Source organism: Styela clava, chromosome 5, assembly GCF_964204865.1.
Source record: "Styela clava chromosome 5, kaStyClav1.hap1.2, whole genome shotgun sequence".
Taxonomy (NCBI): Eukaryota; Metazoa; Chordata; class Ascidiacea; order Stolidobranchia; family Styelidae; genus Styela; species Styela clava.
In genome coordinates this window covers 15719568-15746891 of record NC_135254.1, presented here as the reverse complement: position 1 = coordinate 15746891, position 27324 = coordinate 15719568, and the positions used below count along the sequence as shown (strand labels likewise).

General features: G+C 34.4%; 3 protein-coding genes across 6 annotated transcripts in view; 1 reads left to right on the top strand and 2 right to left on the bottom strand.

The window, feature by feature from the left end:
• LOC120343951 (nuclear receptor subfamily 6 group A member 1-like) overlaps positions 1 to 2847 on the top strand; it is a 41276-nt gene extending 38429 nt beyond the window's left edge. For all 4 annotated transcript variants that reach the window (XM_039413004.2, XM_039413003.2, XM_078112536.1 and 1 more), the window contains one exon: positions 113 to 2847. In XM_039413004.2, coding sequence (XP_039268938.2) covers positions 113 to 310 — 198 coding nt within the window. In that variant the 3' untranslated portion in view covers positions 311 to 2847. The remainder of the gene's footprint in view (positions 1 to 112) is intronic.
• An 843-nt stretch (positions 2848 to 3690) lies between these two features.
• Positions 3691 to 27270, bottom strand: LOC120343949 (F-box and WD repeat domain containing protein 10B-like). The gene is made up of 22 exons (XM_078112535.1): positions 26977 to 27270; positions 26565 to 26713; positions 25619 to 25813; positions 24895 to 24997; positions 24137 to 24381; positions 23339 to 23466; positions 22967 to 23069; positions 22481 to 22628; positions 19492 to 19586; positions 18742 to 18853; positions 17579 to 17700; positions 16796 to 16950; positions 15703 to 15848; positions 14618 to 14776; positions 13483 to 13692; positions 8965 to 9100; positions 7955 to 8078; positions 6950 to 7121; positions 6710 to 6765; positions 5905 to 6012; positions 5123 to 5229; positions 3691 to 4368 (listed from the first exon to the last, which is right to left on the bottom strand). The coding sequence occupies exons 1-22, from the start codon at positions 27132 to 27134 to the stop codon at positions 4303 to 4305; spliced, it is 2997 nt and encodes a 998-aa protein (XP_077968661.1). The 5' UTR covers positions 27135 to 27270; the 3' UTR covers positions 3691 to 4302.
• On the bottom strand, positions 9110 to 10328 carry LOC144422758 (uncharacterized). Its single transcript, XM_078112538.1, has one exon. It carries the CDS (start codon positions 10269 to 10271, stop codon positions 9471 to 9473), a length of 801 nt encoding a protein of 266 aa, XP_077968664.1. The 5' UTR covers positions 10272 to 10328; the 3' UTR covers positions 9110 to 9470.
• Positions 27271 to 27324: the final 54 nt, after the last annotated feature.

The window sequence follows — 27324 nt, the reverse complement described above, 5'->3', positions numbered from 1 at the left end:
ATTTAAAATTTAATGTTGGATCCTAAAGTTTTGCTGAAAGTAAATATTAGATAGAGTTGGCATCCACTGTGCTAGGCGTCCCTGATTTCTAATCAATCTGTATTCTTTCCAGGCTATCCTCCATACCTGTAAGCTCCAGAGGATTCAATCTACTCGTCAAAACGGAGCTGAACCGCAACATAATGATGACAACGATGAGAATGCAAACAGCAATGGTAACGGCTCGTCCGCTTACGGCAGCAGTGAAGATGCTTCACGAGAAAATACCTCCTCACCACCTCAGGGTTTTATCAGCAATGGCCAATCTTGAGCCAAGCATAAAAGCAGCAAGTCCAAGCGACGTGGACTATATAAATGAAATATTATGCAAATCGTCACTTGAAGTAGTCACAATCGACATGACAAAATTTTTTCCATGAAACCTCAATGACAAATAATAATGAACATCGCTCTTTAACTTATTATTATTATTAACAAAGAGAGCAATAGTTTGTAAATATGTTACAAAACTACTTCAATATAATAACATCATGTCACTCAGGCTGTATATAATCTCTGTATATTATTATCTTTTTTGTGTGATAATTTGTTTTTTCCTTTTGCTATTTTTTTTTCGCTTGCCTTAAAAACCATGTTTTCTGCTTTATACTCTTTCTGATCAATCAGGGATTATAAATATGATCAGAAAGTAGATTTTAGCATGAAAATTGGTTGTGGTGGTTCCCCTTTTTTACAATTTACAACAAACTAAAACAGAAATTGAAGGATGAATTTTGGATATATTTTTGACAGGACCAAAATTTGCCATAGTAAAAGTCTTTGACATTGACATTTAAATTTAGTCTATGAAAAATAAAAACGTTCAAAAATACACGGTTATCCACTTTTTTTTAAATTGCCTGTGTTATGCATATCATGACCTCTCTAATCTGGTGACACAAACTGCCTCTTGCATTTTTTTTAGACCCGTTGTGTTTTGAAAACTGATTCATTAAAGAATGAATACCTCTCTCTCTCTCATGGTTTCTTTTACCAAATGTGCTTATCAAAAATTTTGCTGTAATAAAATCAAAACCAGGAGTTTTGTAACATGGCCAAAAAGGCATTTGACTTTCCAGTAGTCTATACGGTAATACCTCACATTGGCAAATCTTTATAGAAATTTTATGTCTCTAATTATAAAATAGCTACCTCTAGTTATTTGCTTGTATTAACGACCCATTTATGATTAGCAAAAGTTTGATCAACGAATACTCCTTCTGGTGCCTTCCTTTGCACCTGTGCTTAGTCTCTTATGAATTCAGACCGTTTTCCAGCCAGTTTGTAAATTTTTTTTTCATTATTTTTTCCTTGATTTTTTTTTTGTTTCTTCAAGCCCACCTCGCTTCAACCAAAGAACCCTGCGTCGCTAATTTTTTAATTATCTTCAATTCTTTTTTTTCATCAAAATTCTCATTACTTTCCAGTTTTTTTTTCTGTTTTGTAGTTATTTCGCAGTCTTCAATTCGTAATCTTAACATACAGTATATTCGTGATTTAACATTACTCCGAAATTATAGAAAAAGGGGAAATAGCGCAACTATGCATACTATTCTATCCCTTTTTGGCACTTGATTGAAACGACAACAGAATTTTAGTTCGTTAGTTCTCGCGATTTTGATATTTAAAAATTTGGTTTTCATCAACATAATGCCTCAACCTATTACCAGCATTGTGCTATGTCAATAATTTTTTAGTTATTCAAAGTGGTTTTTTTTGTCTTTTTTTGACAATTTCAACATTTTTGTAGACTCCACAGTTAACGGATAATGTCACCTCTTACTTAAGTTTAAAAACAAAAATTTCTTTCGATTTCTCGTCTGGAGCGATTATGGCAAAGACCAAGAATTTATCTTTTTTTTTAATATAATTGTAATGGAATAGCATTTCACTTATCAAACATATCACCATATCTTATTAATATGTAAAAGCATCCATTTAATCAGAAAAAAATAGTAATATAATAAAATATCATTTTTTTTGCCATTTTTTTCATCCTCAAGGGGGGAGTTTAATTATTGTCTACCTCATTTTTTGTTATCTTTCTCTACATCATCCCAAGAAAGTCTTTGTATACTGATCTTCCTTAACCGAATATGGGCTGGTAGTGAATTAAACCACATTCGGTTAGTGAAGTTCTGTTGGAGAGTGGAATCACTTTGAAGGGCTTCAGAATGTTTTAGTGGGTCTTGTGTAATTTGTCGAATTATTATAATATTGAGAGAGTACAAAATGTACTAGGATTTCTGTATGTGACGGTAGGGTCGAGAATCTGGACCAGATGAAAAATTCTCAAAGCCTCCCAAAGTTTTAAATATTGTTCATCGGATTTTTGCTCCCAAGATAACTTACTAACTTTAAAAATTGTCTGACCATATTAGGCACCTGCCCGGTTGTGGTTATGTAAAAATCTCGCTTCGAGCAAAGCTTCATTTTTGATAATAAACTTCGATCGATTTTTGTTATACTACAGTAAATACTGCTTCAAACTATGATTGTATGCCAACCTTAAGAGCACCTACCATTTTGTGATATCGTAAAAACCAAAATAAATTTTGAAATTTTGACATCCACATTTTCGGCCTCGATTTATGCCTCTGCAAAGTCTCTCAAAATCAAACGCTGGTACAGATTCATCTGCGCTACAAATCTCTGGTTGGATCCTCGACCCTATCGATATAATAAAGTGGTTTTGAATGGTTACTTTATCTTGATATTTAGTGGGAATGACCTGTATAAACAAGTGATTAGTATAAACAAGTGATTGAAGACTAATAGTGGATGGAATAAAAAAACTATTCTTCGGTATTCGTTTCTCTATTGTTTTGTGGGATGGGTGACCTGGTAGCATTATGGAAATTTACGGGTTTGGAAAAACTTGATTTCATTACCATTTGTACCTGTTATCAGCGCTGTAGCCACACAGTGGTTTGAAGGGACGGACCCATCTCCCTTTTGAAATGTAAAAAAACATTCTCCTGTATGGTACATAAAAATTTTTGTGGCTTGAAAAGCTTCTTGGGGTCTAACTTGGCAATTGGGCAAATCTTTATACTTTTCTGATGTATAGGACGTGCTATAAACCAGATTTGTGGAACTTTTTAAATGTTTGCCCAACAGCTGATATTTGACAAGCTTTGAGTTACATTGAATTGGGCGTATATCAAGTTTGTAAGAGGGGGGCATGCTGGTGTTGATACAATTCCGGTGGTCAGTGTGCACATGTTCTTGGAAACTCACAAGAGACAACTCAAATAATCCTCCCGGTCTCTGATGAGTCGTCTGTGCAGACTAGTTGTCCGTCAGCCTCTGACAACATTGATATGGCTATGAATTGAGCTGCACTTTTTGATAAAACTATTCTAATAATTTTCCTCCAAATCCAAAAAATAACTCCGTCAGCCTACTGAAATGCGCTCTAATCGATGTCATGAACTCTTTGCCATATTTCCCCTTACATAACATAAAGGCGCATTTTAGTACACAAATCACAGAAAATTAGTCTTCGTGAGTATTTTATACCATGCCGTATTTCTGGCCTTTTTGTTTTTCGTAGAAGCCTTTTCAAACAGGCTTCATGTTAACCAAACCTCTGGATTCCGGCCCTAAACTATTGGTCGAAGTATGCTAAAAAGTAAACAATGATATTGATTGAGTTAAAGTATCTGTGGAACTCGATGAAAACAATATTTATTCATGATCAAAAGTGTATTATTTAATATAAGTAACGAGATTCAGTAAAACATGATTCTACCAGTAATTACTACAATATACACACAGTAACAAAATATCACGCAAAATGTGTTTTCGGATTTGGCAAACATAGGTAATAAACGTAAAATCTCATTAAACATGATAGCAAAAATTAAAGTGAAAAAATAAAAAACTATTCATAAATCGAAAATTTGACACAGCAATTAATTATATGTACACAGTATGTTCCCCAGCTGTTCATTTTAAGGCGGGGTTGTTTAAAAATTTAGGGGGTGGGGGTAGATAAATTGGTCTCAGTGATAAAACTATTCGCCTTCTGGATATTAAAATGCAAATATATTTACGTTAAGAATTTAATTGTGGTATCACACCTCAAAGTTAGGAGGTGTTCACCCCCACATATTGGAAGTGTAGGTAAATCACTTTATGTACATATTGAAATAATATTCTACTGCAATCAGCATATTGCGTGAGTCTATATGCGGAATACTGTTCATTCGTCCTCTTGACATGTATTTAAATATCTTGTAGTTTGTTGTGAAGAAGTCATTAGTATGTGATTCCAAGTTGCTGAGCCAAGAAATTGTCAATCTGAAGATGTTTCACGGGTTTTACCTGCAAAAAAGGAACAATTGTCAATTTTTGAGAAAGTATTGGATGTGACATGGTCTATTCTTTCATATAAGCTTTAACTACTCTGTATAAGTAAATTGTCTCTGTGGAATTGCTCTAAGTGAATTCATGCTTCATTTCTTGAATTTAGCAAATTTCTTATAGAAAGAATGGGTCAGGGGTTTCATGAAGATTTATGCCAGCGACGCCTGACACCTTAAAACTTGGAATGACACAATACAAAAAGTATGCCAACTAACAAGCATTCTGCGAAATAAATTAACTTAACAGATGTAAACGTGATGGCCTAGCAGTCAAAGCAATTGACTCAACTGTGTTTTCATCGCAGATTACACATCTCAGTTTCAAGTCCTATGTAGGGATGGATGCATGTTTTCGAATACTTGATGATTTCAGAATCGAGTCAAATCTCAAATACTTTACTCGATTTACTCTTAAACTAATTTGAATAATTTACTATTCAATTCGAAATGCCCAGCCCTAGTCCCATGCCTCACCCAGCGTGTCATCACCCAGTCTCACCCAAGGCGTGTTAAATTGGTTAGGCTATGTTGAATCGGGAAGATTCTGGTTCTTTTAAATGATAGTAGCTCCCTACATATCGTTAGATGTCAGGGCTGATTGAACAGCGCCTTGTTTGGAGTGTATGGGCATAAAATAAAATTCCACTGTGAATGAATGAGAAGCGAATGCTGATTTAGAACGAAATACTTTTAACAAATTTGTTTAATCTTACTGTTTGTGTCGAATGATCTTGCTCGTTTACAAATCTGAAATTTCTTCTGAGAGGATCTAATGATGGCCTACTCCATGTAGACAAAGATGAATGTCTTCGTGTTAGTTCTGCAGAATGCAATATTAAAATAATGAACATCACAGTATTTTCAACATTTCATGATTTGTTTATTCTGATGAAAGCCAAATGCAAGAATACAAATATTCAGCTAAATATAATTCTATTATATGTTCGATTTTCCTTTTTGTAGGCAATTTGCTCAAAGCATAGTCGGATTTACTAACTTATCATTCTAGAGTTTTTTCCTCTAAAAATTTCCAGGTTATACATCTGCATGCTCCCCAATCTGTTTAAGACTGTTCAGAATAGAAACTGTAGAATTTATGTGAGATTCGTGTATGGCCCAACGAAAAGGCACATGAAAATATCCCAATCGTTACCATGTATAAAAATGAATGATGGAAAATCCCGAAAAAACCATATTTATTAGAATCATTTTGAATTTCTCTCAATCAAAATCATCAGAAATAGGGACTTACATAATAAAAACTACTTTTCAACTGCAGGGTGATTTAAAAAACAAGACCCATGTCATTTGAAACATATTCTAGAGAGAACAAAACTTTTGTGCAGAGCATCCGAAATTATTCAAACTTGTGGGTACAATCATACACAACCCGAAGTTCAAGTGTTAAATAAATTATCTCTATTTTCCAAGAATTAATGAGGATATCCATGAGTTCTGTTTTTTTATATCACCCTATATAAAAATCTTAATTTACCCTCTGAGATTGGTTCTTTGAATACAGATTTGACTTCTTTGATTTCATCTTCTTCTGTTGAGAATTTTCCGACTGATATTTTGGAAAATTTTGACATTGCTGATGAAACTTTGAACAAGAATGAAATCAAAAATAAATCTTCGCAGAGTATGAAATAACACAAGGGCGTAGCCAGGAATTTCTGATTGCCAAGTTAGCCCCTAACGAAAAACGTGGGTTTTCAAGAGGCTTGAGCAGGGGGTGTTCCGACCTCCGACCCCCATCTGGCTATGCTATGTGCACCACAATGGGTTTTTAGTAGGTCAGTTTGCACTATTTTATTAAATTTCGTTTTTTTTTTCAATGTGGGAGGCCACACAAATTGTCAGGATGAGAATATGAGGTATAGAGAGAGAGATTTATTATTTGTCAACTAGAAAAAACATAAATACATTGATAATAATAATAAATATAAAGCAATACGCATAACGTTTCTTCGGTATGGACTGGAGAGAGCGATACGAGCGAGCGGTCATAGAGGAAGCGTTATTACGATTTTCATATTTATCTCAAGGAGAAAACAGTCTGGTTACCAGTTCAAGAATCGTTAACCAACCAGAGGTTACGTAAACCACTCTATGGCAGTGAGGTGTCCAGTAATCTTTTCAAATATCATATTTCGAAACCACACAGGGTAATTAGAGGTGCGGCGTCTAGTGTATTCGTAACGCTTAGAACGATGCGCCATCAGCCATACCTTCTTTTTTACTTATCCACCATTTCCAAATCAATGGATTTTGTTACAAAAGCAGTAGCGTAAATTTACCTGGATAAGTCATTGTACTCGAAGGCTTCTCCAGATATTCTCGCCTTGGATAAAATCTTAAAAAAACAGTGACATTGTGAATATGGTAAGAAATATTCACATTACAAGTTTTAATGACATGTTTCTGTTGTTGTGACAACCCAAGAAAGCAATGTTTGCGCTATTATTATGAGCAAATTTACATAAAAAAGGAAATTAGAATTTTTCAAAATGTTGTTCTATATATTTCACCGCATTAACCTGTCAAAATAACTGATGGAATTATTCTCTGTATTTTCGTTATGTCGCTCTTTTTTCTTAACATGACTCAGCATTCCAACTCTCATCAGCAACTTATCTCTTGTTGTGATAGAATGTTTATTTCCAAACTTTTTTTCATCAGGTGGTAGAGACTGTGCCATGGATGAAGAATCTGAATCAGTAGAAGAAATAGGGTTACCATCCGTAGGAGGTCTCCACCCTAAGAGTATCTATCATACTATAAAGCCATTGTTCCCAAACTTTCAAACGATGGCCCCTTCCCAAAGATCTTCAAGTTCGAAACTTGACTGCTTTTTTATAAAAATACATAGTTTTGCTGATGCGATTTTATCATTTATTAATGTACGATGTTTAATAATAATAAAAACAACGAACAGAAGCAAAAGAATAAATGCATCACAGTCAAAGAATTACGGTACAAATCACAGTCTAGTTACTTTGAATTAAAGCATTCAACGCGATTGGTACCTGCCTTTGTGACCCCCAAAGGTACACTCCATTGACACCCTCGGAGGGCCGAGGATTGCAGTTACGAATAATTGGAATTGGATCTTTTTCAGAAAAATCATGAAATATGTCAAATGATCCAAATCGAGAGTTTGATACAGAAATAGAAAGCGAGCAGGATTTTGGAATATCTCAATTTCCAAATGAGAAAAAAGTCATTACTTGCAATTTCATCCCTTATAGTTATACAACCATTTTTCCTCAGGGGTCAAGTTTTTTTTAAGCAAATTTAACATTATCAAATGGTTAAAATATGTGTATAAAGTATAGGGTGACCAAAAAAAAACAAAACTCAGGTCAATAGAACATATTCTTAACGTAACATAATTTTTGTGCAAAGAATCCTAGATTACTAATACTTTTGGGTACAATCATACACAAACAGAAGCTCAAGTGTTAAATAATTATGAAATTTATGGCTTCTGCATTTGAGTCACCCTGTACACTACAGATAAAATATTTGATTGCATTTCTTACCAATCTTGACACGTGTCTTAGAAGAAATATTACTGATTCTTGAACATGCAGAAACAACTCTTGAGCCAGATTTTGAGTTGACGTGACTTGCCGAACTATATGGTCTCATACTGGTAACAGACATCTGCATGGAAAAAATACAAGAAATTTGATCAAAGTAAGGTCGAGTGTGCCCACTCATCATAAATATAGGAGATTGATCTCTGAGCGAAGTTACGGCGATCACCAAAGTGCCAAAGCTACTGAGACTATACAGTTGGTTTGTTTAAATTTGAAGACACACATGGCCAATTTTGTATTCCAAATACATTTTAAAACCGGGGCCCGCGCCTTGGCTGGCCCACTGAAGTGTTTCATCAGGCCCACTTGGGCCTGCTGAATTTACGACTATAATTTTTACGGATATAAATTTCTGTTGAAGATATCGATAAAAATAACAAATCGTTGGCCAAAAGTAAATTGCTATTGCATTACATCACGAAATGGTGAATGCTATCGAAACTAGTTATTTGTAAATGAACTGTTTTTCATTCACAGTTTCATCGAGTTTTGAACATCCGGCCCAGTAACGAAGTCCATTATCTGTAAGTGGCTCACTTAAAAAAGTAATTGCCACCTCTGTTCTAAAATAATCTTTTCGAATATGAAATATTGAATATATACTGGAATGGGTCTGTTTCACATGAGAAATTCTTCAAGACAATTGTAAATTCGTACAAATTAAAAGCGTTCATATATGCAGAACAAGTGAGATAAACATTTTTTTAATTAGTATTCACTACTTTATTCTGTCAAAGTTTTGTCTATCATAAAATAATAAATGCTTAAAAAGACATTTTCAAATTAAAAGTAAAAAATTTACTGAATCAAATATAACCAATTTCAAATGTATCCGATCTGATTGAGATATTATTGTTTGAAGATATTGTAGATAACGCTAGGCAGAAATTGTGGTGAGTATATATAATATTGTATGACTATTCTGTTGGTAGTATATTCAAACTACTTACTGTTGTGTTACTTCTGGGACGTCTAAATTCAGGTTGTAAGTCAATATAATGTGATGGTGGTCTAACTCCAGGAGCAGAATGGATAAATGGTTTTGTGATGTCTTTCTTCATCCACTTCGGTGGAGCACTTGACGTCCTAGAGAATTATTAAGAAATTTAAAAGAAAAATATTCAAATAATTTTCCAATAATTTAAATATCTGAGGCGAACCTAATACAGAAAGAAACAAACTTGTATACTAGGCTTTTATTAGCTCAAACGTCGACTAAGAGTCTTAAAGCAGCACAAACCAAAGAATGACTTTCAAAATCAAAACACCATGCTACTAAAGGACGAACAGTATACGTCAGCAGGGTCAAATGTCGTGGCTGTTTTAGGCGTTGCTAGATTTCAATACATAAATCACCACATTCTCCCCAGCTGATAAAAGTAAGACAATAAAAGTATAATAATAACTCAAGTATGGAAACGTTAACATGAAATAAATGGATTCAAAAGTCGCCCAATTACGAGGCCCAGTCTCCATAACGATCAGGCGCCCTTTTGAAACGGCTCGACCGACGAATAGGCATCTCTTCCTTCTTAATTGGAGTAGAAGTTTTATCTGCTACTTCAACTAAGTCATCAGAAGGGATTGTGTCATCGTTCTTCGAATCGAGATTCTCAAAACTGAATGGCACATCCTTAGGAGTTGACTCCGATATGGATTTAGTCTTTTCAAATTCCAATTGCTTGTAGTGAGATTGTACAGTTTCAGGGAATCGCGCCAGATCACTCGTTGAAACCGTAGATTCTCGACCATCGGGATAACGAATTAACGAGTATTTGGTGTTAGCTTCCAGAAGCTCAACTTCTTCACAAATCGGGTCGCTTTTCGCTCGTACAAACTTGCGAAGGAGTACTTTACCGCCATTCAATAGCCAGTCTGGTACGGAGTTTCCAATCATAGATCGTCTTTCAAAATTGAACATGCAATTATGTGGCGTAGTACCAGTGGAGGTGCAAAGAAGTGATCTTGTCGCATGTAGAGCGTCTGGCAGAACTTCCTCCCAAGCACTCTCGGGCAAATTTCTTGATAACAGCATTAGTTTGATAGTTTTCCATATGGTCTGGTTTGCCCTTTCGCACTGGGAATTCCCTTTCGGGTGATAAGGAGTTGTATTGCTAGTCGCTATACCCTTTCTTGCAAGAAACTCTCTCAGTTCATTAGCCAAAAATGAAGTTCCTCTGTCGCTGTGAACATACTCCGGTAGACCAACCAATGAAAATAATGATGCGAGACATTTAGTGACAGTGATTGCAGTCATGTCTGCACATGGGTATACAAAAGGGAATCTACTATACTCGTCTAATACCACAAGCAAATATCGCCTTTTCCCGCGACGGGACCTTTAAAATCAATACTAATTCTCTAAAACTTAAACTTGAAACAATTAACTGGTTTTCCGAAAGCAATGGCAACTTCCGACGAAAAACTTATTCGGGTGCCAGTGCTTGATGTCTTGCCGAATGAAGTTGGAGCTCTAAAAGTATTTTCCCATTGGGACAGAATGCTTACAAATTACTTAACAGCTGTGGAATCCAACAGATCCACGGAAGGTGTTTTAAGGCAAATCAACAAATGTGCTATCATGGGTGGATATTTATCACCTGACGTGTTTTCCTTTGTGGAAGATGTGGATGTGTATGATGAAGCTATGGTGATTTTGCACAAACATTATCAAAGAAAGAAGAATATCATATATGCAAGGCACACGCTGGCCACACGGATGCAGTTGAGCAGTGAAACTATCTCCGAATTTTCCCAGGCGCTCAGGTCGCTTGCGAAAGATTGTAATTTCAAAGCAGTCAGCGCCGAGCAACACAGAGAGGAGGCGCTAAGAGATGCGCTTATAACAGGGCTATGTTCCGCTAATATTCGACAAAGATTGCTAGAATATGACGAATTATCACTGGATAAAGCCATTCAAATTGCTGATTCTTTGGAACGAGCCGAGAAATTTTCGCATTCGTACCAGCAATCATTGCCTCATCAAGCAGCCGTTACTTCAATGGATGATAAATTTTCGGTAAACAAAGAAGAGTTTGGCTCTAATAGTGACCAACACGTAGCTGCTGCAAGAAGTACTTACGGAACAAAAGTTAACCGTAGAAGGTGTTATTTTTGCGGACGAATTCATGCTTTAAATCGACTGAAGTGCCCTGCTAGAAACGCAGAGTGTTTTAATTGTGGTCTTCGAGGACATTTTGCAACAGTTTGTCGTAAAGCGAAGAAATCGGTTGCTACCGTAAACGATTTGCACCGGACTTCAATTATAGCTGGTATTCATACTTCGTTGTCACGATCGACGATTACTGCTAAAATTGCGGAAAACCCTCTGCTAGACTCCGGTGCTTCACAGAGTTACATAAAGGCATCTGTGGCAAGAAGTCTTGGCCTCACTCTCTACGGTCCAAAAACTGTAATTGCACTTGCTTCGAACGAATCAGTTGCACAAACCATTGGGTTTGTGGACGCACCGCTAAAGATTGGAACGAGAGTTTATGATGCAATGAAGTTTGGTGTTGTGGAAAATCTGTGTACGGACATCATACTGGGCCAAGATTTTTTAGGCAAACATCGAAAGGTTGTCTTCGAATTCAACGGAGACCTAGACTCCTTGTACGTTGGTAAAGAGGTCTGCAATTTGGCTAGCGCAAAAGTAAGTGAACCTTTACGTATTTTTCGATTTGTTGACGATAACTGTAAGCCAATTGCTGTCAGGTCCCGAAACTACAGTTCCGATGATCTAAAGTTCATCAAAGATGAGATTGCTCGTTTGTTGCGGGAGGGCATCATAGAACGATCAGAGTCGCCGTGGCGCGCTCAAGTATTGGTCACAAAAGACCAAAGACATAAAAAACGTCTTGTTATTGACTATTCACAAACAATAAATAGATACACTGCTCTTGACGCGTATCCCTTGCCTCGCATAAACAATATAATTAACGAGGTTGCTAAAGGAAAGATTTACAGTACCATTGATTTACGTTCGGCTTATCACCAAATTCCTATTTCTGACGTTGACAGACCTTACACTGGGTTCGAAGCTGCTGGCTCTTTATATCAATTTTGCAGGGTCCCTTTTGGAGTGACTAATGGAGTGGCTGTATTTCAGAGATACATGGACTCTTTCATCGAGCGTGAAAATCTTGAAGGCACCCTTGCTTACTTAGATAACGTCACAATTTTTGGGGATGATCAACCACAACATGATAAACGATTGAAAGCTTTTATGAATGCTGCGGAGCGGCAAGGTTTGACATTAAATAAAAATAAGTCTGTATTTTCAGTGACTGAACTGAAATTCCTTGAGCTAATAAAATTGAGGCGAACCTAATACAGAAAGAAACAAACTTGTATACTAGGCTTTTATTAGCTCAAACGTCGACTAAAAGTCTTAAAGCAGCACAAACCAAAGAATGACTTTCAAAATCAAAACACCATGCTACTAAAGGACGAACAGTATACGTCAGCAGGGTCAAATGTCGTGGCTGATTTAGGCGTTGCTAGATTTCAATACATAAATCACCACAATATCACAGGCTGGAAATCCGTTGAAAAATTAAATGCTAATTCACGCCTGTGTGGTTTGTATAGAATCTTGCCAGATATACCCAAACACCTTGTATTCATGATTTTCAACCGGGGTTCTGCAGCACCCCAGGGACCGTCAGATGGGTCCAAGGGTTTTCCAAGTTCCCTTTCAAAACCGAGGGTCTATATATATGTATAGGCTATTCTTTAATGCCATTTGTTTTGCCACTATTATTTATTATATATTTATATTATATACAATTCCAAAAATTGCAATTGACTATTGCACAGGGGTTCCTCTCAAGCCTATGGAGCCTCAAGCCTTTATTGCGGTTCTCTTTCGCCCAAAAAGTTGAAAACCACTGCCTCAAATATATAAAACTGGGCACTTAATTCAACAATGTTTCAAACTCTGAATATTCCAAAATGTCTACTTGTGTTTTTTTATTTGAACATTGCAAAGATTGCAAAATATTATTAGAACATTGCAAAGATTTGGCGCTAGTTTTCATAGCCTAGTGCATTGTGTTTCAACTTTTTTCTATTAAAAAACACCAATATATTATTCATGTGGCAACAGCAAATTTTCTAGATGAAATCTGACATTTTTTACATGATTGTGTAGTCTGGGAAATATTTACATCTGATTCTGGAAACGGACTCAAATCCATTCAAAAAGTGAAGAAAACTTTGACTGCAACTCCAAGCAATGAGAATATCAAATTTTGTATGCCAAACTTAATTATCTGTTGATCTGCTTAAGTAAATTATCTGTTTATAATTTTCGAAAATTCAATTTTCCATTCTCTCTTGGGCTCTGTTACTCGATTCCGGAGAGTTGAATTCGACTTCAATATCAATAAAACAGGCAAACTCAGCAAACACATTCCTGTTTTTTTTTTTTGAATATTTTTCCATTTTTTACAAACAGACACAATTACCTTTGGAAGATTCTTTTGTCAGCAGAATTAGTCAAATTGAATCTGTTTGCCCTGTTAACTGAATGGATTGTTGATGATATAGGTCGTTTTGAAAATACTCTAGCATGTTGATGAGTTTCAGTATTAATTTGTCCAGGTGATGAATTGTATTCCAAAGTGATAGGTTCAAAATGCATGACGAGACAATTACTGCAAGTGTTTACAAGTAACCTAGAAAGGATAAAACTAAAGGATTAGAAAATTTCAACAAGGTGATATATTGTTTGAAAAAACCAAGATAATCCAGGTTAACAGAGCCAAACATGTAACATATAGGACTGGGAATTTCAGTGAAAGCACTTTAACCGTTAACCAGGCAAAATTGACTATTGGCATCGGAAGCGAAGTATGAATAAAAAATTACCTCATTTGATGAGGATTAATGGAAAAATATGTCCTATTTCATTATGGTTCTAAAGCAGTTTGGCATGATATTTCCTTGGTGTAACTGAAAATTGTGTATGGTTCAGAAATTTCCTTCTAGTAAATTTCTCTGCTCGGTTTTTTTTTTGCGGAAATGCAAACTAATTTGAATATTCGGAGGTATTTTAATATCGATTTTAATACTGGCGATAGCCCAGCAATCTTTCACATAAGGAATTCAAACCCGCACAAGGTAATCATAGCGCATCGCACTTGTGCCAAACAACTGTTGATTATCATAAGCAAATATCAGCAGGTTATAAATTGTGTGTGCGATGGTTACAGGAGAAAAATTATTTAATTCCTCCCTGTTAATAGATAACAATAGGGAATAGATAACATAGTTTGGGAAAATGAGTATGAATCATTGTATGATTATGCCATCATATTATCAAATCTATTCTATTCAATATCAAAATTGGTAATTATCTTCTTTTATATGAAGGTCAATTACCGCTATGATCGTTTGTCATTATCATCATTATACAAACCATGTTACATTAGAATTCCCTTTCTTTTTTAAGTCAAATTTTACAATTCAAATTCAAATTAGAATATTTGAAAACAATTCGAATTACAAAATAAAACCAGCTAGTTTACAAACAGTTTCTCCTAGTTTAAAAAAAAAGCATTTCTCAGCACATAATTATTCATTAGTATAACATTCTCTCACCTATCTTCTGTTGCAAATATATTAATTATCGGATCACATTGACTATTTCCTCTCAAAACTCTCAAACAATCACCAGATAACATATTAATGACACGTATTTTTCCATCAGCACATCCAGTAATTGCACACATGTATCGTAATTCGATACATAACACGGCCCTAAAAGTAAATAGGCAAGTTGAATTGACAGATGTTTTTTAAGGGTTTTTAAAATCCTATAAGTGTTGTTCAAAGTTAGTATGTTCAAAATTTCATTGTTTTTGTTCAAGGTAAAAAATATGCAAGTGACAAATATTTATAATATATCTTACATAAATTTAATTAGGTTTACATTTTTTTTCTTGCATCTTTCGTTCCGAAGTAGGCCTCCTTTACCAGGGGTGTGCAACCTCTGGCCAATTTTGAATGACGTGCAGCCCACGAAACAAGTTTTTATTTAGTTTAATCTGGTAGGTGCAAGTATTTCCAATCCATTTGCGTTGCAAAGCTTATACCCGAGTTTAATTTATTATCCATGACTATGACGTTACAATGCCCTATCAGCTAGCTTGTGTGAAGTGAACAACGCTTCTCATAAGATCAATAACCAACTACCAGAAAGGTGCGGCCCGCGGTTTCACTCAGTTATTTGGGTGCTCCCGAAGTATGCGAACCAAGATGGCGGACATCGGAACGTAACATGGGTAACAGCTTAGGGTTAGGCGATAATTTTTTTCCAATTTACCTTATTTTAGTCCTATTATCAGTTCGAAGACTAGCCAAGAGCCTCCCGTAGTATTTATACCTAAAATTATGGCCTAACCCTAACCTAAAACACATATTACATTCCGATGTCTGCCATCTTGGTTCGCATACTTCAGGAGCCCCGTTATTTGTATCTGGCACTCCTGTAATAAAGGTTGCACACCCCTTATATAGACGATTAGAAAACGTAAACTTCTAAAAGGCTTATAGAATGATAAAATGTGCATGCCAGCAGAATCGTGCTAAAGGTATGTGAAATATTTGTACTTTTTATTCAAAATGTTCAAAATATACTGAGCAATACGGCAAAATACCCAACCATATTTTAAAGTACAACATACTTTGGATGTCTATATGACTTTAGGCAAATGCTTTGCCGTCCAGGCATACTCCATAACAATAAATAATCGTCGTTCCCACCACTCAGTAAAAAATAATCATTGAAACGAACACAATTCACTTTCATTCCACCATGGTTTTTCAAAACCTAATAAAAAAAAGTAAAAGTTTATTTTTCTATAAAATTTGCAATTTTTGCACTGAAATCATGATTCAAAATGCCAAAATATTTACCGTAATTAAATATGAAAATCCGTTATCAGTAGTGCTACACCTACTATTAGACAAATTTTTTTGAACTTCTATTCAAGAAGATGAAAAGAAGTTCAAATGCATAAAGCAGGGGTCGACAACCTTTTGTCGCTTGCAGGCCAAAATAAGGGTTGCAAGTCATTGGCGGGCACATATTTTTAGAAAGTTAAAAAACCAAACGGATGATAATTTTTAAAATAAAAAAGAAGCAGTGATACATCTCTCGGACATAGGTTGCCGACCCCTGGCATAAAGCATTGTTCTCAGAGAAAGCATTGTTTGTTCGCTATAGATCACTTTTTGATTAAGGTCCCATACAGGTTGAGTCTAACGCTTTAACCATTAAATCATCACGCTGACTGAATAATTCGAATTTTTCATACAAAACAATCATGGAACATGACGAGTGCTATGAATACTCGTGTACCCTTGCGTAGATTTTGTCAATTTGGACGTATGAAACCCTTGGAATCATAGATACAAATTCACTTTTAAAAATTATAGTTGAGATGACATAATTGAAAGTCTGTCTGGGCCGTTTGTTTAATGTGGAATTGATACTAATCAATATTAAGGGGGCGCAATGACCTAGCATCCAAACTATTAAACTGTATTGGCATCGCAGATTACACATCTCAGGTTCGAATCTCATGCTATCCAACCCACCGAGGGTAGGATAATAAATTAGGTAGGAAATTCTGAACCAAAAAGATCCGGGACCTTTCAAATGAAAGTTTAAAAAGTAACCCCTTACATATCATGCAATATCAGTGGCTGCTTGTTTAAAGCCTTGAGCAAAAGGCATGAATGAGCACTATATAAAAATTCAAAATTTGTTCTCACCTTCACCATTTTTCTTGTCTTCAAATTCCAGACTTTCACAAGACCTTTTTCACATGAACTAACTATCCTATCCTTTCTCATTTGCACACAAGTTACTGAGAATTTTTTGGAATGTTTGAAGGTACAAGTACATGATCCAGTTGCTGTATTCCATACTGTAACAAGTAATTTACCGGTTGTAAAAAAATAGTTTTGAATAGTAAGAAACAAAACTGGAGTCTATGACAGATATTAGGAGTTAAGAAATGGCCAGGAATTTACAAAGAAGGTTCTAAAATTGCTAATTGCCAAGTTGGATCGTAACAGCTAACGGGTTATGAAACGTGGGTTTTCAAGAGTTTTGAGGGGTCTAAAAAGCGTTTCAAGTCGTTTTTATTTTTACATTTCAAAAGGGGAGGTTCCCACTCGCTCCCACCCCTATCAATGACTAATAATCAAGGCTATATACCTAGTTCCGGCTTCTAATACCCGAAAAACAAATTTTGACCATGGAAAACATTCACGAATGATATTTAACAATATATAAGAAGACTTTATTACAATGAATGGATTTGAACTTGAGATGCGTAATTTGCGTTGCCAACACTGCTAACAAGTCGCTGTCACTGCCAGGCCATTGTGCCCCCCAACTCCGATATCAATCAAACATTTAAAACTTCGATCTTGACCCCGTATCCCTGTTACGGTCCCTAGTAAGATAGTAGCTCTCTCTCAGCATTTTAAAATCAGTGGATAATAGCTGATTCTGAAAAATAGATTTATAGTTTTTCAATTATCTCGTACTTTTCACAAGACCATCTCGTGCTCCAGATACAAGTAAATCACCAAAAAGATCAAAACTGGTGATTGAACTTCTATGTCCATGCATGATCAATTGACATGATCCAGTGGTCACGTTCCATTTTCTAAATAAAAAAAATAATAAATATTACTTATAATAAATTTATCACAGACTTTTTAATGGCACTGTCAGGTTTGAAATTTTCTAAAGAAGACAGTCCATATGTTGGTATAATCAAACTATATCTATGATTTTTCATCTACTTCTCAGCTTTGTTAAATTAGTCAATTCAACAATAAAGACAAATAGACATAAACATCTGAAACAAATAATTGGCTAATAAATCCCATACCCAACATGGACTGGTAACCAGAGGTGAAGCCATGGTATATCATATGAATAAGTCATTTACTTTTTTTTCTTATCTCTCCTAATATAAATATAAAAATCCTATCTTATCCTAGTTCACTGTTTGTTCAAACATATATAACTGGCCTTCATTTTATAACGGCAGCTGAATCATCATTTCGAATGAGATTTTATTCTTGGATTTACAGCACATTATGGTGTTAGTATGGAACAGGGGTGTTCAACAAGCAGCCCACAGGTCGCAACCCGGCCCGCCAATCCATTTAGTGTGGCCCTTAACTCTCATCTTTTTATCCATCAAACATAAAATCCCAATTCGACTATTTATGTTTAAAAAGGCGCTAATATGGGTAGAAATACATAATGTATTTTTGTTGTCGTTGACTCTTGTCGTTGCATTAAATTGTGTATTGTGATAATTTTTTATATATGGAAAAACTTTTTTTTATGGCCCAGCTAGATGTCTGAAGTTGGTTATATGGGCCACCAACAAAAAATGTTGCAAACGCGTCCTCTAGAATAATGGTTTCCAACCAGGGTTCAATCAGTACAGCCAAGGGGTTGCGCAAGTTTATATTCCAATATGAGAGTCTATATCATTATATGTCTATAGTTTAAATATACTCAAATACCCATTAGGTTTCTTGCAACACTTTAAATATCATTTAGTTTTGTTAGTATTAAATTCACATTTATATATAAATATAGGTAAACAATGAGAAAAGACCTGCAGTTCAATACACAATAATATTAGTGCTTTCTGTTTTTGAAACTATTTGAATATTTCTACAATTACCTGATTGTTGTGTCATAACTTCCACTAAACACAGAACCTTGTTCTTTGTTGCCCATGTATAATGAAGTTATTGATGCCGGATGTCCTTGCATGATTGGTTTCTTTTCCCTACCTAGGAGTAAAATAATTCATTTATTATATAGCCTACTATGTCTGAAGACACTCTGGTATGTTTTTGAGATAGCTAGCTAAAGCTTGCATGATGGAGAAATGAATTTTTGTTTTGATGTAGTCTTTTGATTTCAGCTTGATTTTTGGGATCTTCATAACGCCTATAAGTCATTTTAATCACATGACAAGCCACGGCCTCCAGTCAATGTCAATGTATTTCAAATGTATGGACCTGATGGTGGAGGAAGCCGTAACCAACCTGTGATTAAGTCTTGAAATGTTGTAACTGAACAAACCCTATACACAGTACAGTATATTTCCTACTTTAGTCCACATTATACGGACTATTAATTATAGCATACAATATAAAATAGTTTGTGGGCTAGGCGGTTAGCGCATCGTGTTACGTGACGGGAATACGCTTGCAACCGCATCTTTGATTATGCGAGTGTTGGAATCAATTATGTGTGAATGGATTGATGGACTCTCTATCGTAAGGCGGCTCCCATAACCACTGTTCAGTTTATGTCTTGCTCCAAAATCTAGTTCATGCATCGAAAATATCATACATGGACTGGGAATGTGACGAGAAGCCATATGATTAAGTCGTTTTTTCCTTTCCCTGGGACAATCCCATACCTGATGACACGTCCACTGTTCGCACTATCTTATCAGCGAAACCAATCACAAGATTATCTTCTCCCGCATAACTGATAACACGATTTGCATTTGATCTGTAAAGCAGCAAAATTTAATGTAGTTATTCATTCTGATAATGCACCCAATTTCATCAACAAAGGTTTCTAAGATTCTGGGATGGATTAATTTTATTTGAGTGTACCTTATGTGGCGAACAATAGCTTATTTTGACTGTGACACTAAAGGGTTGTTATTGAAATTGCAAGTAATTGACAAAACTTTAAATAGATGATTGGATCAGTGAATGTATATATGAGATGCTTTATACTTATAGTAAACCAGGCCCTGAACAAGCCACCTATGTAGAAATGCAGCAAGCATGTAATAACTATTTGTTGAAACTTTTCAAAGAATTATATTCTACGATGATGACATTGTGGGTTTAAAATCTCAGATTCAAATCCGATGCCCACCACCTGACCCATAGCAGCTAACTTGACCAGGGCCATAAATTTTGCCCACCTAGGCTGGAGTGTCATGTAAGTGTGACGTAAAAGTTACGTGTTATGAACAATATTTACTGTTTTACAAAAGCAAAAGTGGAAAACAATAATCCTCGTGCCAAAACTAAATTTAATTGCAATCTCAAGAAATTCCCTTGAACCATTTTTTATTTAAATATGCAATATTTAGTCCTAGTTTGGTTGTTGCCGCATCAGACGGGCCAGATTGAATTACCCAATGGGCGGGATTTAATCCACAGGCTGTAGTTCGCCCATGTAAGAGTTAGCTCCCTTTCTTGCAATGTCTGCTTGTACAGAGCCTTTGGAGCAAAATGCATTTCAATATGATGTATAAATAAGCGTACAAATTTGTTGAGTTGCGAGATTTGTACAATACAGTCTAAAATAAATAATTCAGATCAGCGGGACTGAATAAACAAGAAATTCCAATAACCATTGTATTATTGTTAGTTATGTAAACATCAAATTCATTTTGACGTCAAGAAAATTTTCTTATTTTGATGTATTGGTTTCAATATCAATGTTACTCAAATATATTCTATAGAAGCAGAGAAATTTTTTTGTGAAAAAAATTTGTTCCAATCGAGGTCACGGGCACTCAATCAGAAGCAAAGATGACTTATTCTCTGATTAAGTTACATGCGACCACCAAAGTGACAGGCATGAGGTATTGAGACTAGAGATTTAAGTTGTCAAATACATTGTAAATAATAAATTGCGAAAGAGAAAGAGATATCATGTAGGGTTGAAATTGTACAGCAGTTCACACACCAATATAATTCTCTGTAGCCTATGTAAATATTAGCATCTTCGTGGCTGCCTGTAACTTTGCTCAAAGTTGAGTCTCCTTTGCTTCTGAGTGAGTACAGATGACTTCGATTTGAGTGAATTTTCTTCAAAAAATCAAACCATTTGATTGAAAGACTACAAATTAATTTACAGTACATTCAACTATTTGATGTTACATAGGCGTCAAATTTTCCCTACACAATATGATTGTTACAAAACAATAGACAATAGGTTTTAAGTCACGCTAAGCCGGAAACATGAAATGGATTTCTTTGTTTCGAAAAACAACAATGGCAGATAGTTTATAATGAAACCGTTCTATGTTTTGACAAAATATCGATAATGTTTTTCGTGAAAGTGATCTATTATGATCGAATAAGTATGATTTATAGTTGAATCAAGGCGATAACGCTTGATTCAACTATAAATCACACATAACCAAACATACTCCAGTGATTAGCATATTATGTATCGTTATGGTTTTGGATAAGTGAATATGAAATAATGTTGAAATTTCCTTCAATGGTTTTCAAAGGCAAAAACATATGTCAAATCACTGTACTTAAGATATTCTCAAGAAAGGAAAAAACAATCGATACAAAACACTTAAAAAGCGTAAGAAGTCATCTTCAAATTATACAAGAGTACTTCGTTTATTGTCTGATAATTATGACCTTTTCTACATAGTTTCGGTGCATCTTCGAAATTTGAAGACCAGTTTCTCAAAATAAAAAAACATGACATATTACCGGTACTATTTTAAATTGTTAAATAAAGTTAAAACTAGATTCTATTCCCTGAAATAATATTAATTTGTATTTTAAATCCTTGAACACATTTTTAACATCATTTTTCAAAGTTTATTTGAAATAAATTGGAAATTTAAACAATCTGTATTAATTTTAATACTTTGTGATAAAACTTCAATAAATTTCAATATTGAAAGTAATAAATCAAAATAAGATTTTCTTGACGTCAAAATGTATTTGGTGTTTACATAACTATCAATATTACAATAGCTATTGGAATTTCTTGTTTATTTTGTCCATTGATCTGAGTTATTTATTATAGATTGTATTGTGCGATAAAAATCTAGCAGTTAGGCCATTTTGTGATCTCATTGTTTTTGCTCTCCTCGGATAGACTTTGAGATATCTTTATTTGTATGTATAACTGAATATTCGATATTTCTCGATTTCGAAAATAATTCAGAATGTTTTCATTTGCAAATTTGCCATCTTGAGCATTTGACATATTATGATTGTCTGACGAAAAATAAAATCATATTTTTATTTCCTACATTTTAAAAAAAAGAAATTGAACCAAATTTAATTTATGTAAATTCATAATGGTTTGTGTAAAATTCTCTTTCAAAAATGATCCTTTTAAAAAAATATTCTATATTTCGTATTTAAAAATATTATTCAAGATTGTTATCAGAATAGTGAATTTTCAGTTTGTATAGGGTGTCCCAAAATAAATGATACCCATTAATTCAATTACCAATTTTGTCGGTTTCTTTTTATTTGGGACAGCCTTTATATTGATTGAAAATCTACTTATACGGCACCCATATCAAGTTTTACAAGCTAATATTTAAAAAAAAATTCACAAATTCAACATGCATGCGGTAGTTAGTATATTTCAGATATTTCTCCAAATCTAAGTATACTAACCTTTGATCAAGTACAAGTAGATTGTAAGCTCCACAATAAACATTTCTTTCCTCAACTTCAACATATTTTGTTTCCAATCCACGATATATTGATTCAAATAATTGTTCTTGACCATCACGCCTCGGTGTGATAGCAAGAACATCGGCATCTGTTAAGAAGATAAATTTTATTTTAAAAATCATTCAAACTTTTGAAGGACAAAAAAATCACAGATACTATTTTTCGCTCCAAACAAGGCTCTGCATCAGCAGGACTGGATGTGAGGAGCTACTTTATCTTTGGAGGACCAAAATATTTTCAGTTCAGCATTGCCTACCCAATTTGGATTTGAATCTGACACTGTCTAACTCTTCAATTGCTTCCAAGCTTAGTGGCTAAGGTACCAAATTAACAAAAGCAATCACCAATTTTACTTTACATATAGTTTTTACAAAATATAATAAAAACTTTAAAATTTGGAATAGTCCTTTTAACAAGGAATCTTACGGATACTTTTCTTGACAATATCTTGAGTCACTTCATCAACAACCGGAACAAGAACTTTCTGAATTTTTGCATAATTTGGATTTGAACCTTTTGCAGACACTCCCTGGAAATATAAAATGTTTTATAATGTGTAAACATAATCTACTTACAATTGACAGTAGATGCATCATACGATGCATTAAAAATATGCCTGCCATCGCACCTCTGATTACCCTGGCGGGTTCGAATCCTGAGGAGGATAATTATGTCTATGTGTGAGAAGATTGCTGGACTTTACGTCATAGGCTGTTTCACATAACTCTTAGTTAGGGCTTCCTCTCTTTCTTATTATCTGCCTTGCGCTACTGGATAAATTTGATTAAATAATCATACCTGCATTAAAATTGCTTCTTCTTTAATAATTTGCAGAGAAAATTCATCTTTGCGTACTTGGGATACTAGTTGGTGCCAACGGGAATGAACCAGTGCACAGCTAGACAGATCTGATCGTGAAAGCATACCTTGAAAATGTAAAAAATTGGTGAGTGTGAATTTTAATTTAAGAAGCAGAAAATGAATAACCTGATTAGTTTTATGCATGTATATCATCTGACTTGGGCAAACTGCGGCACACGGGCCAAATCCGCCCCCTTGGGTAATTCAATCTAGCCTGCCTGTTGCTGCCACAACCAAACTAAAACCAAATTTTGATGTTTCAGCTAAAAAATAGCTCAAGGAATTTGTTGAGATTACCGGTAAATTCAGTTTTAGCACAAGGCTTATTGGTTTCCACCTTTGCGCATTTGTAACATTCTACACATTGTTCATATAATGTAACTTTTTTATGTCATACTTACATGGCCCACCATTCTAGTTGGACATAAATTTTTGCCCCTGATCTAAAAACCCCCGAGGTATACACAAAAGGTTATCAAACATCGACCCAAGACTACGAATAAAAGTGCCGAAATGAGCCTACTTGTACCAAACTAAAGTTTTCTCGTAACCTGATAATTTTACTGAAATTTAATCCCTTCATTGTTAAAAGTGTCTATTATGTCATAACAGCATTTATCCGACATCTTTCAACACAGTTTTTGTTGAAATTTTGTGAAAAAATATTTCAATTTTTGAGAAAATATTTTTATATATATTCATTTTTATATAAATGTATAAACAGAAAAATAATACCCAAAATATTTTTTGATAAATGTACTGGCAAAAGTCCAATGAAATCACGACACGGTGAAATCCCGCTCAATGCAGAATAAGATGTTGATATAAGACAGGGTTGGTGATCATCATGACTTGAGGTATCAATGGATGAAATGTCCTCTTCATAATGAAATCGATTATGCTTTCTGATGGTAGGACTAGACTTTTGATGACCAACATTGCTATGAGTGTCAGAATGCGGTGATGACAAATCCATATCGCTGTAAATAAACGATAAAAAATATTTATATTTATTAATTATAGCTTTCTGAAGAATATCGATATTCTGCATGCAAAAAATTTTTGTGTGATTATGAGCGATTTTTGAACACTTCAAATGCTGAGATTAAGACCGAATAATTACATCGCATATTATTTTCACAGATTTAAACTTTTTGCTCTGAACAAGGCTGTGTTTAAGCAGTCACATAAATGTAGAAATCTAGCTGTTTAGAATAACTGAAAACTTTAGTTTGTTATGGCAAGTAGTATCTATCTCTATTGTGACTGATTCCTATACACAGCATTTAAAATAAAAAAAAATAAAACATTTTTGATGAATTCAATATGTAAACATTCAACCATATATTAGTTATCTTTAACACAATCCTGTTAATTCTCGAAGTGCACTCAACAAATCGCCACGGCGCCCCTTTGGGGACTGCTATACTAGGCCATTACGTCCTGGATTTTCTCAAAATAAATATAAAGAAATGACCTCGCAGGCACCTTACCCATATTCTGAAACAACAGCTGCAAGTTGATACAATTCAGGATGTTCATCAGTATGATAACTAAAAACTGAACTGTTGATTGAAGCTGAGTCAGAATCATCAGCTGAAATATAATATTTAATCAAGATAAGACAATAAATGAGAGAATTATCGTGGAAGAGAAGGAAACCTATAACACAGCTATACTAGTTAGGTATGGTAATATCTTACCAGCTTAGTAATTATGTCTGATACATGGATTTGCATGATAGCAGTAAAAATAATAATACTAATAATCAATTATCATTATCAAAACCATTGAGAACATACTTTTATTTAAGATGGTGTCAGCTCTTAATAAGGCTATAAACAAGAATTGGCTCAGATAAATATAATACCATAAACAATATACTACATTTTCTGGCGCTCCAGAAGTGTGTGTATCAAAATGGGGGTAACTAATTTTGTTTGCCTTCTTTACATCAAGTTGTGTAAAGGGACTGAAACCTTTGGGCAGAGATATATTCACTTTGCTAACATAGACAGAACCGAACTCAGAATAGAACTAAAATAAGGAAAATCGGAATAAAATTATGGCCTAACCCTAACCTGGTACACATACTACAGCAGTACCCATTTTTTTAGTTAAAATCTGTGGAACTATTAACTATCTATCTGCTGTTAACTATTAGGTAATATCGAACTTTTGAACTATTTGCTATTTAATGATATGGTATTTACTCACTTGATTTTTCACAATGATACTTCGAAATAATTTGTACATTTCGACGATTTAATAAAGTTTTGCAGAGATTGCATGCTTGGTGGGCAATTCCCGTATCAACACATAGATTAGCAATATATAACAGAAATGTGATCTTGCAATGATCATCCGTTTCCCGATACCAATTCAATGTGTCTGCAGCGCATTTTTTGATTACTGAAAACAAATTTATTAGATTAGAAAAGAAAAACAGGACGACCACGAAATTTGGAACCCAGAACCCAAGTAATATGGATTATATTCTAAATAAAACATAACTTTGAGCAAAGTGTCCCAGATTACTTGAACTTGAAGATAATTCATGGGTTCTGTTATTTTTTGAGTCAGTCAGCATATAATGAATAACATGATACTACATAGAAATCCTAGTTCAATTTTATGTTATTAGACAATGGTGACACAATATTTCCCAGCTAAAAATAATATCATAAAATGAGTCAGATAGGTAGAAGATGACTAGCAAATTTTATTGTAATTGCGAAAGACTCAAAACATCACATTTCAAATCAGTCATTCATGATTTTTCACTGTAAAGGAATCATTTGCATACATTGATTTTATGCAAATTGGATGAAAAGTCATTAGAGAGTCTCCACATTAGTTTAAAACAAATACCCACTTATACAACCAACACAAGTGAGTAAGGTTCACTGAAAGATTATGAAATAAAACATAATTTAAAGTTATTTCTAATAAATTTTCCTATTCAGATAACATTTTATAATTAATCTGTTTAGTTGAAATCCTTCAGTTGACAAGATTGAATAAATTACTACAATTTGAAAGTTTTTTATCTTTTTCATTTCTAAATTTAAATTTTTCCTTTCACAATTTTTGCATTTTTTTTATAAAAATTGAACAATTCTCAACAAAATATGTCACTTACAAACTGATACAAAATACTCACATTGAAAGGAAAATTCTTTGTTAAAAGATTTAGTAGCGATATCAGCAGGTAAACCAGGATTAGATCGAGATCGGGTATAAACATAATCTTTCTGAGAAGCAGATGAGAATAAGATGATCAACCGCTGTATGACATTGACATCTTCAATTCTGTAACAAATTAATTTTTAATATACCTAAATATTTTAGTTGTATATGTATAATTTATTATAATATTACTTATGGTTTGAAAATGAACAACTTTTTTTCTAAACTTAACATCTCTACATGAAGAGTTGAGTATGCCTACCAAATTTCATGAATTTACATGTGACGAATCCTTATACATATGTTTTACACAGTAAGAAACTAGTTAATGTATTATATCATATATACCTTAGTTATAATGCCAAGAAAGGTAAACTCATACTTACTCTTGTATCAGACTCAAGAAAAATTTTCTGACAACACTTTTTCCTGCACGTAAAAGCCACCCCTCAGTTTCATGAAAAACGTGATGAAGCTTTTGTATGTTGGGTTCGTGCATGCTATCTATAGAACATGTTTTCGTATTTAGTTCAACAGACGACATATCTGCCTATTTGTGGTTACAATATCTACATTCCTTTTAATCAACATCCCAGAGCGGAGAATTCATTGAAATGATTTTATTTGAAACATAGAGCACCTATCATGTTTCAGGGCCACGAGTGTTTTGTTTACGTAAATAATGATTTCTCTCTAGCGCTACTTGTGACGCTAGCGGCGTTGCTAAGGAGTCC

What these genes read in the sequence shown, in the direction of transcription:
- LOC144422758 (XM_078112538.1), bottom strand. Translation starts at nt 10,271, where the DNA reads ATGACTGCAATCACTGTCACTAAATGTCTCGCATCATTATTTTCATTG.
- LOC120343949 (XM_078112535.1), bottom strand. Translation starts at nt 27,134, where the DNA reads ATGTCGTCTGTTGAACTAAATACGAAAACATGTTCTATAGATAGCATG. An exon ending in AAGAAGCAATTTTAATGCAG is followed by an intron (nt 23,070 to 23,338) that starts GTATGATTATTT and finishes TTATATTTCCAG; the next exon opens with GGAGTGTCTGCAAAAGGTTC. An exon ending in GTCCCAGAAGTAACACAACA is followed by an intron (nt 8,079 to 8,964) that starts GTAAGTAGTTTG and finishes TTTTCCATGCAG; the next exon opens with ATGTCTGTTACCAGTATGAG.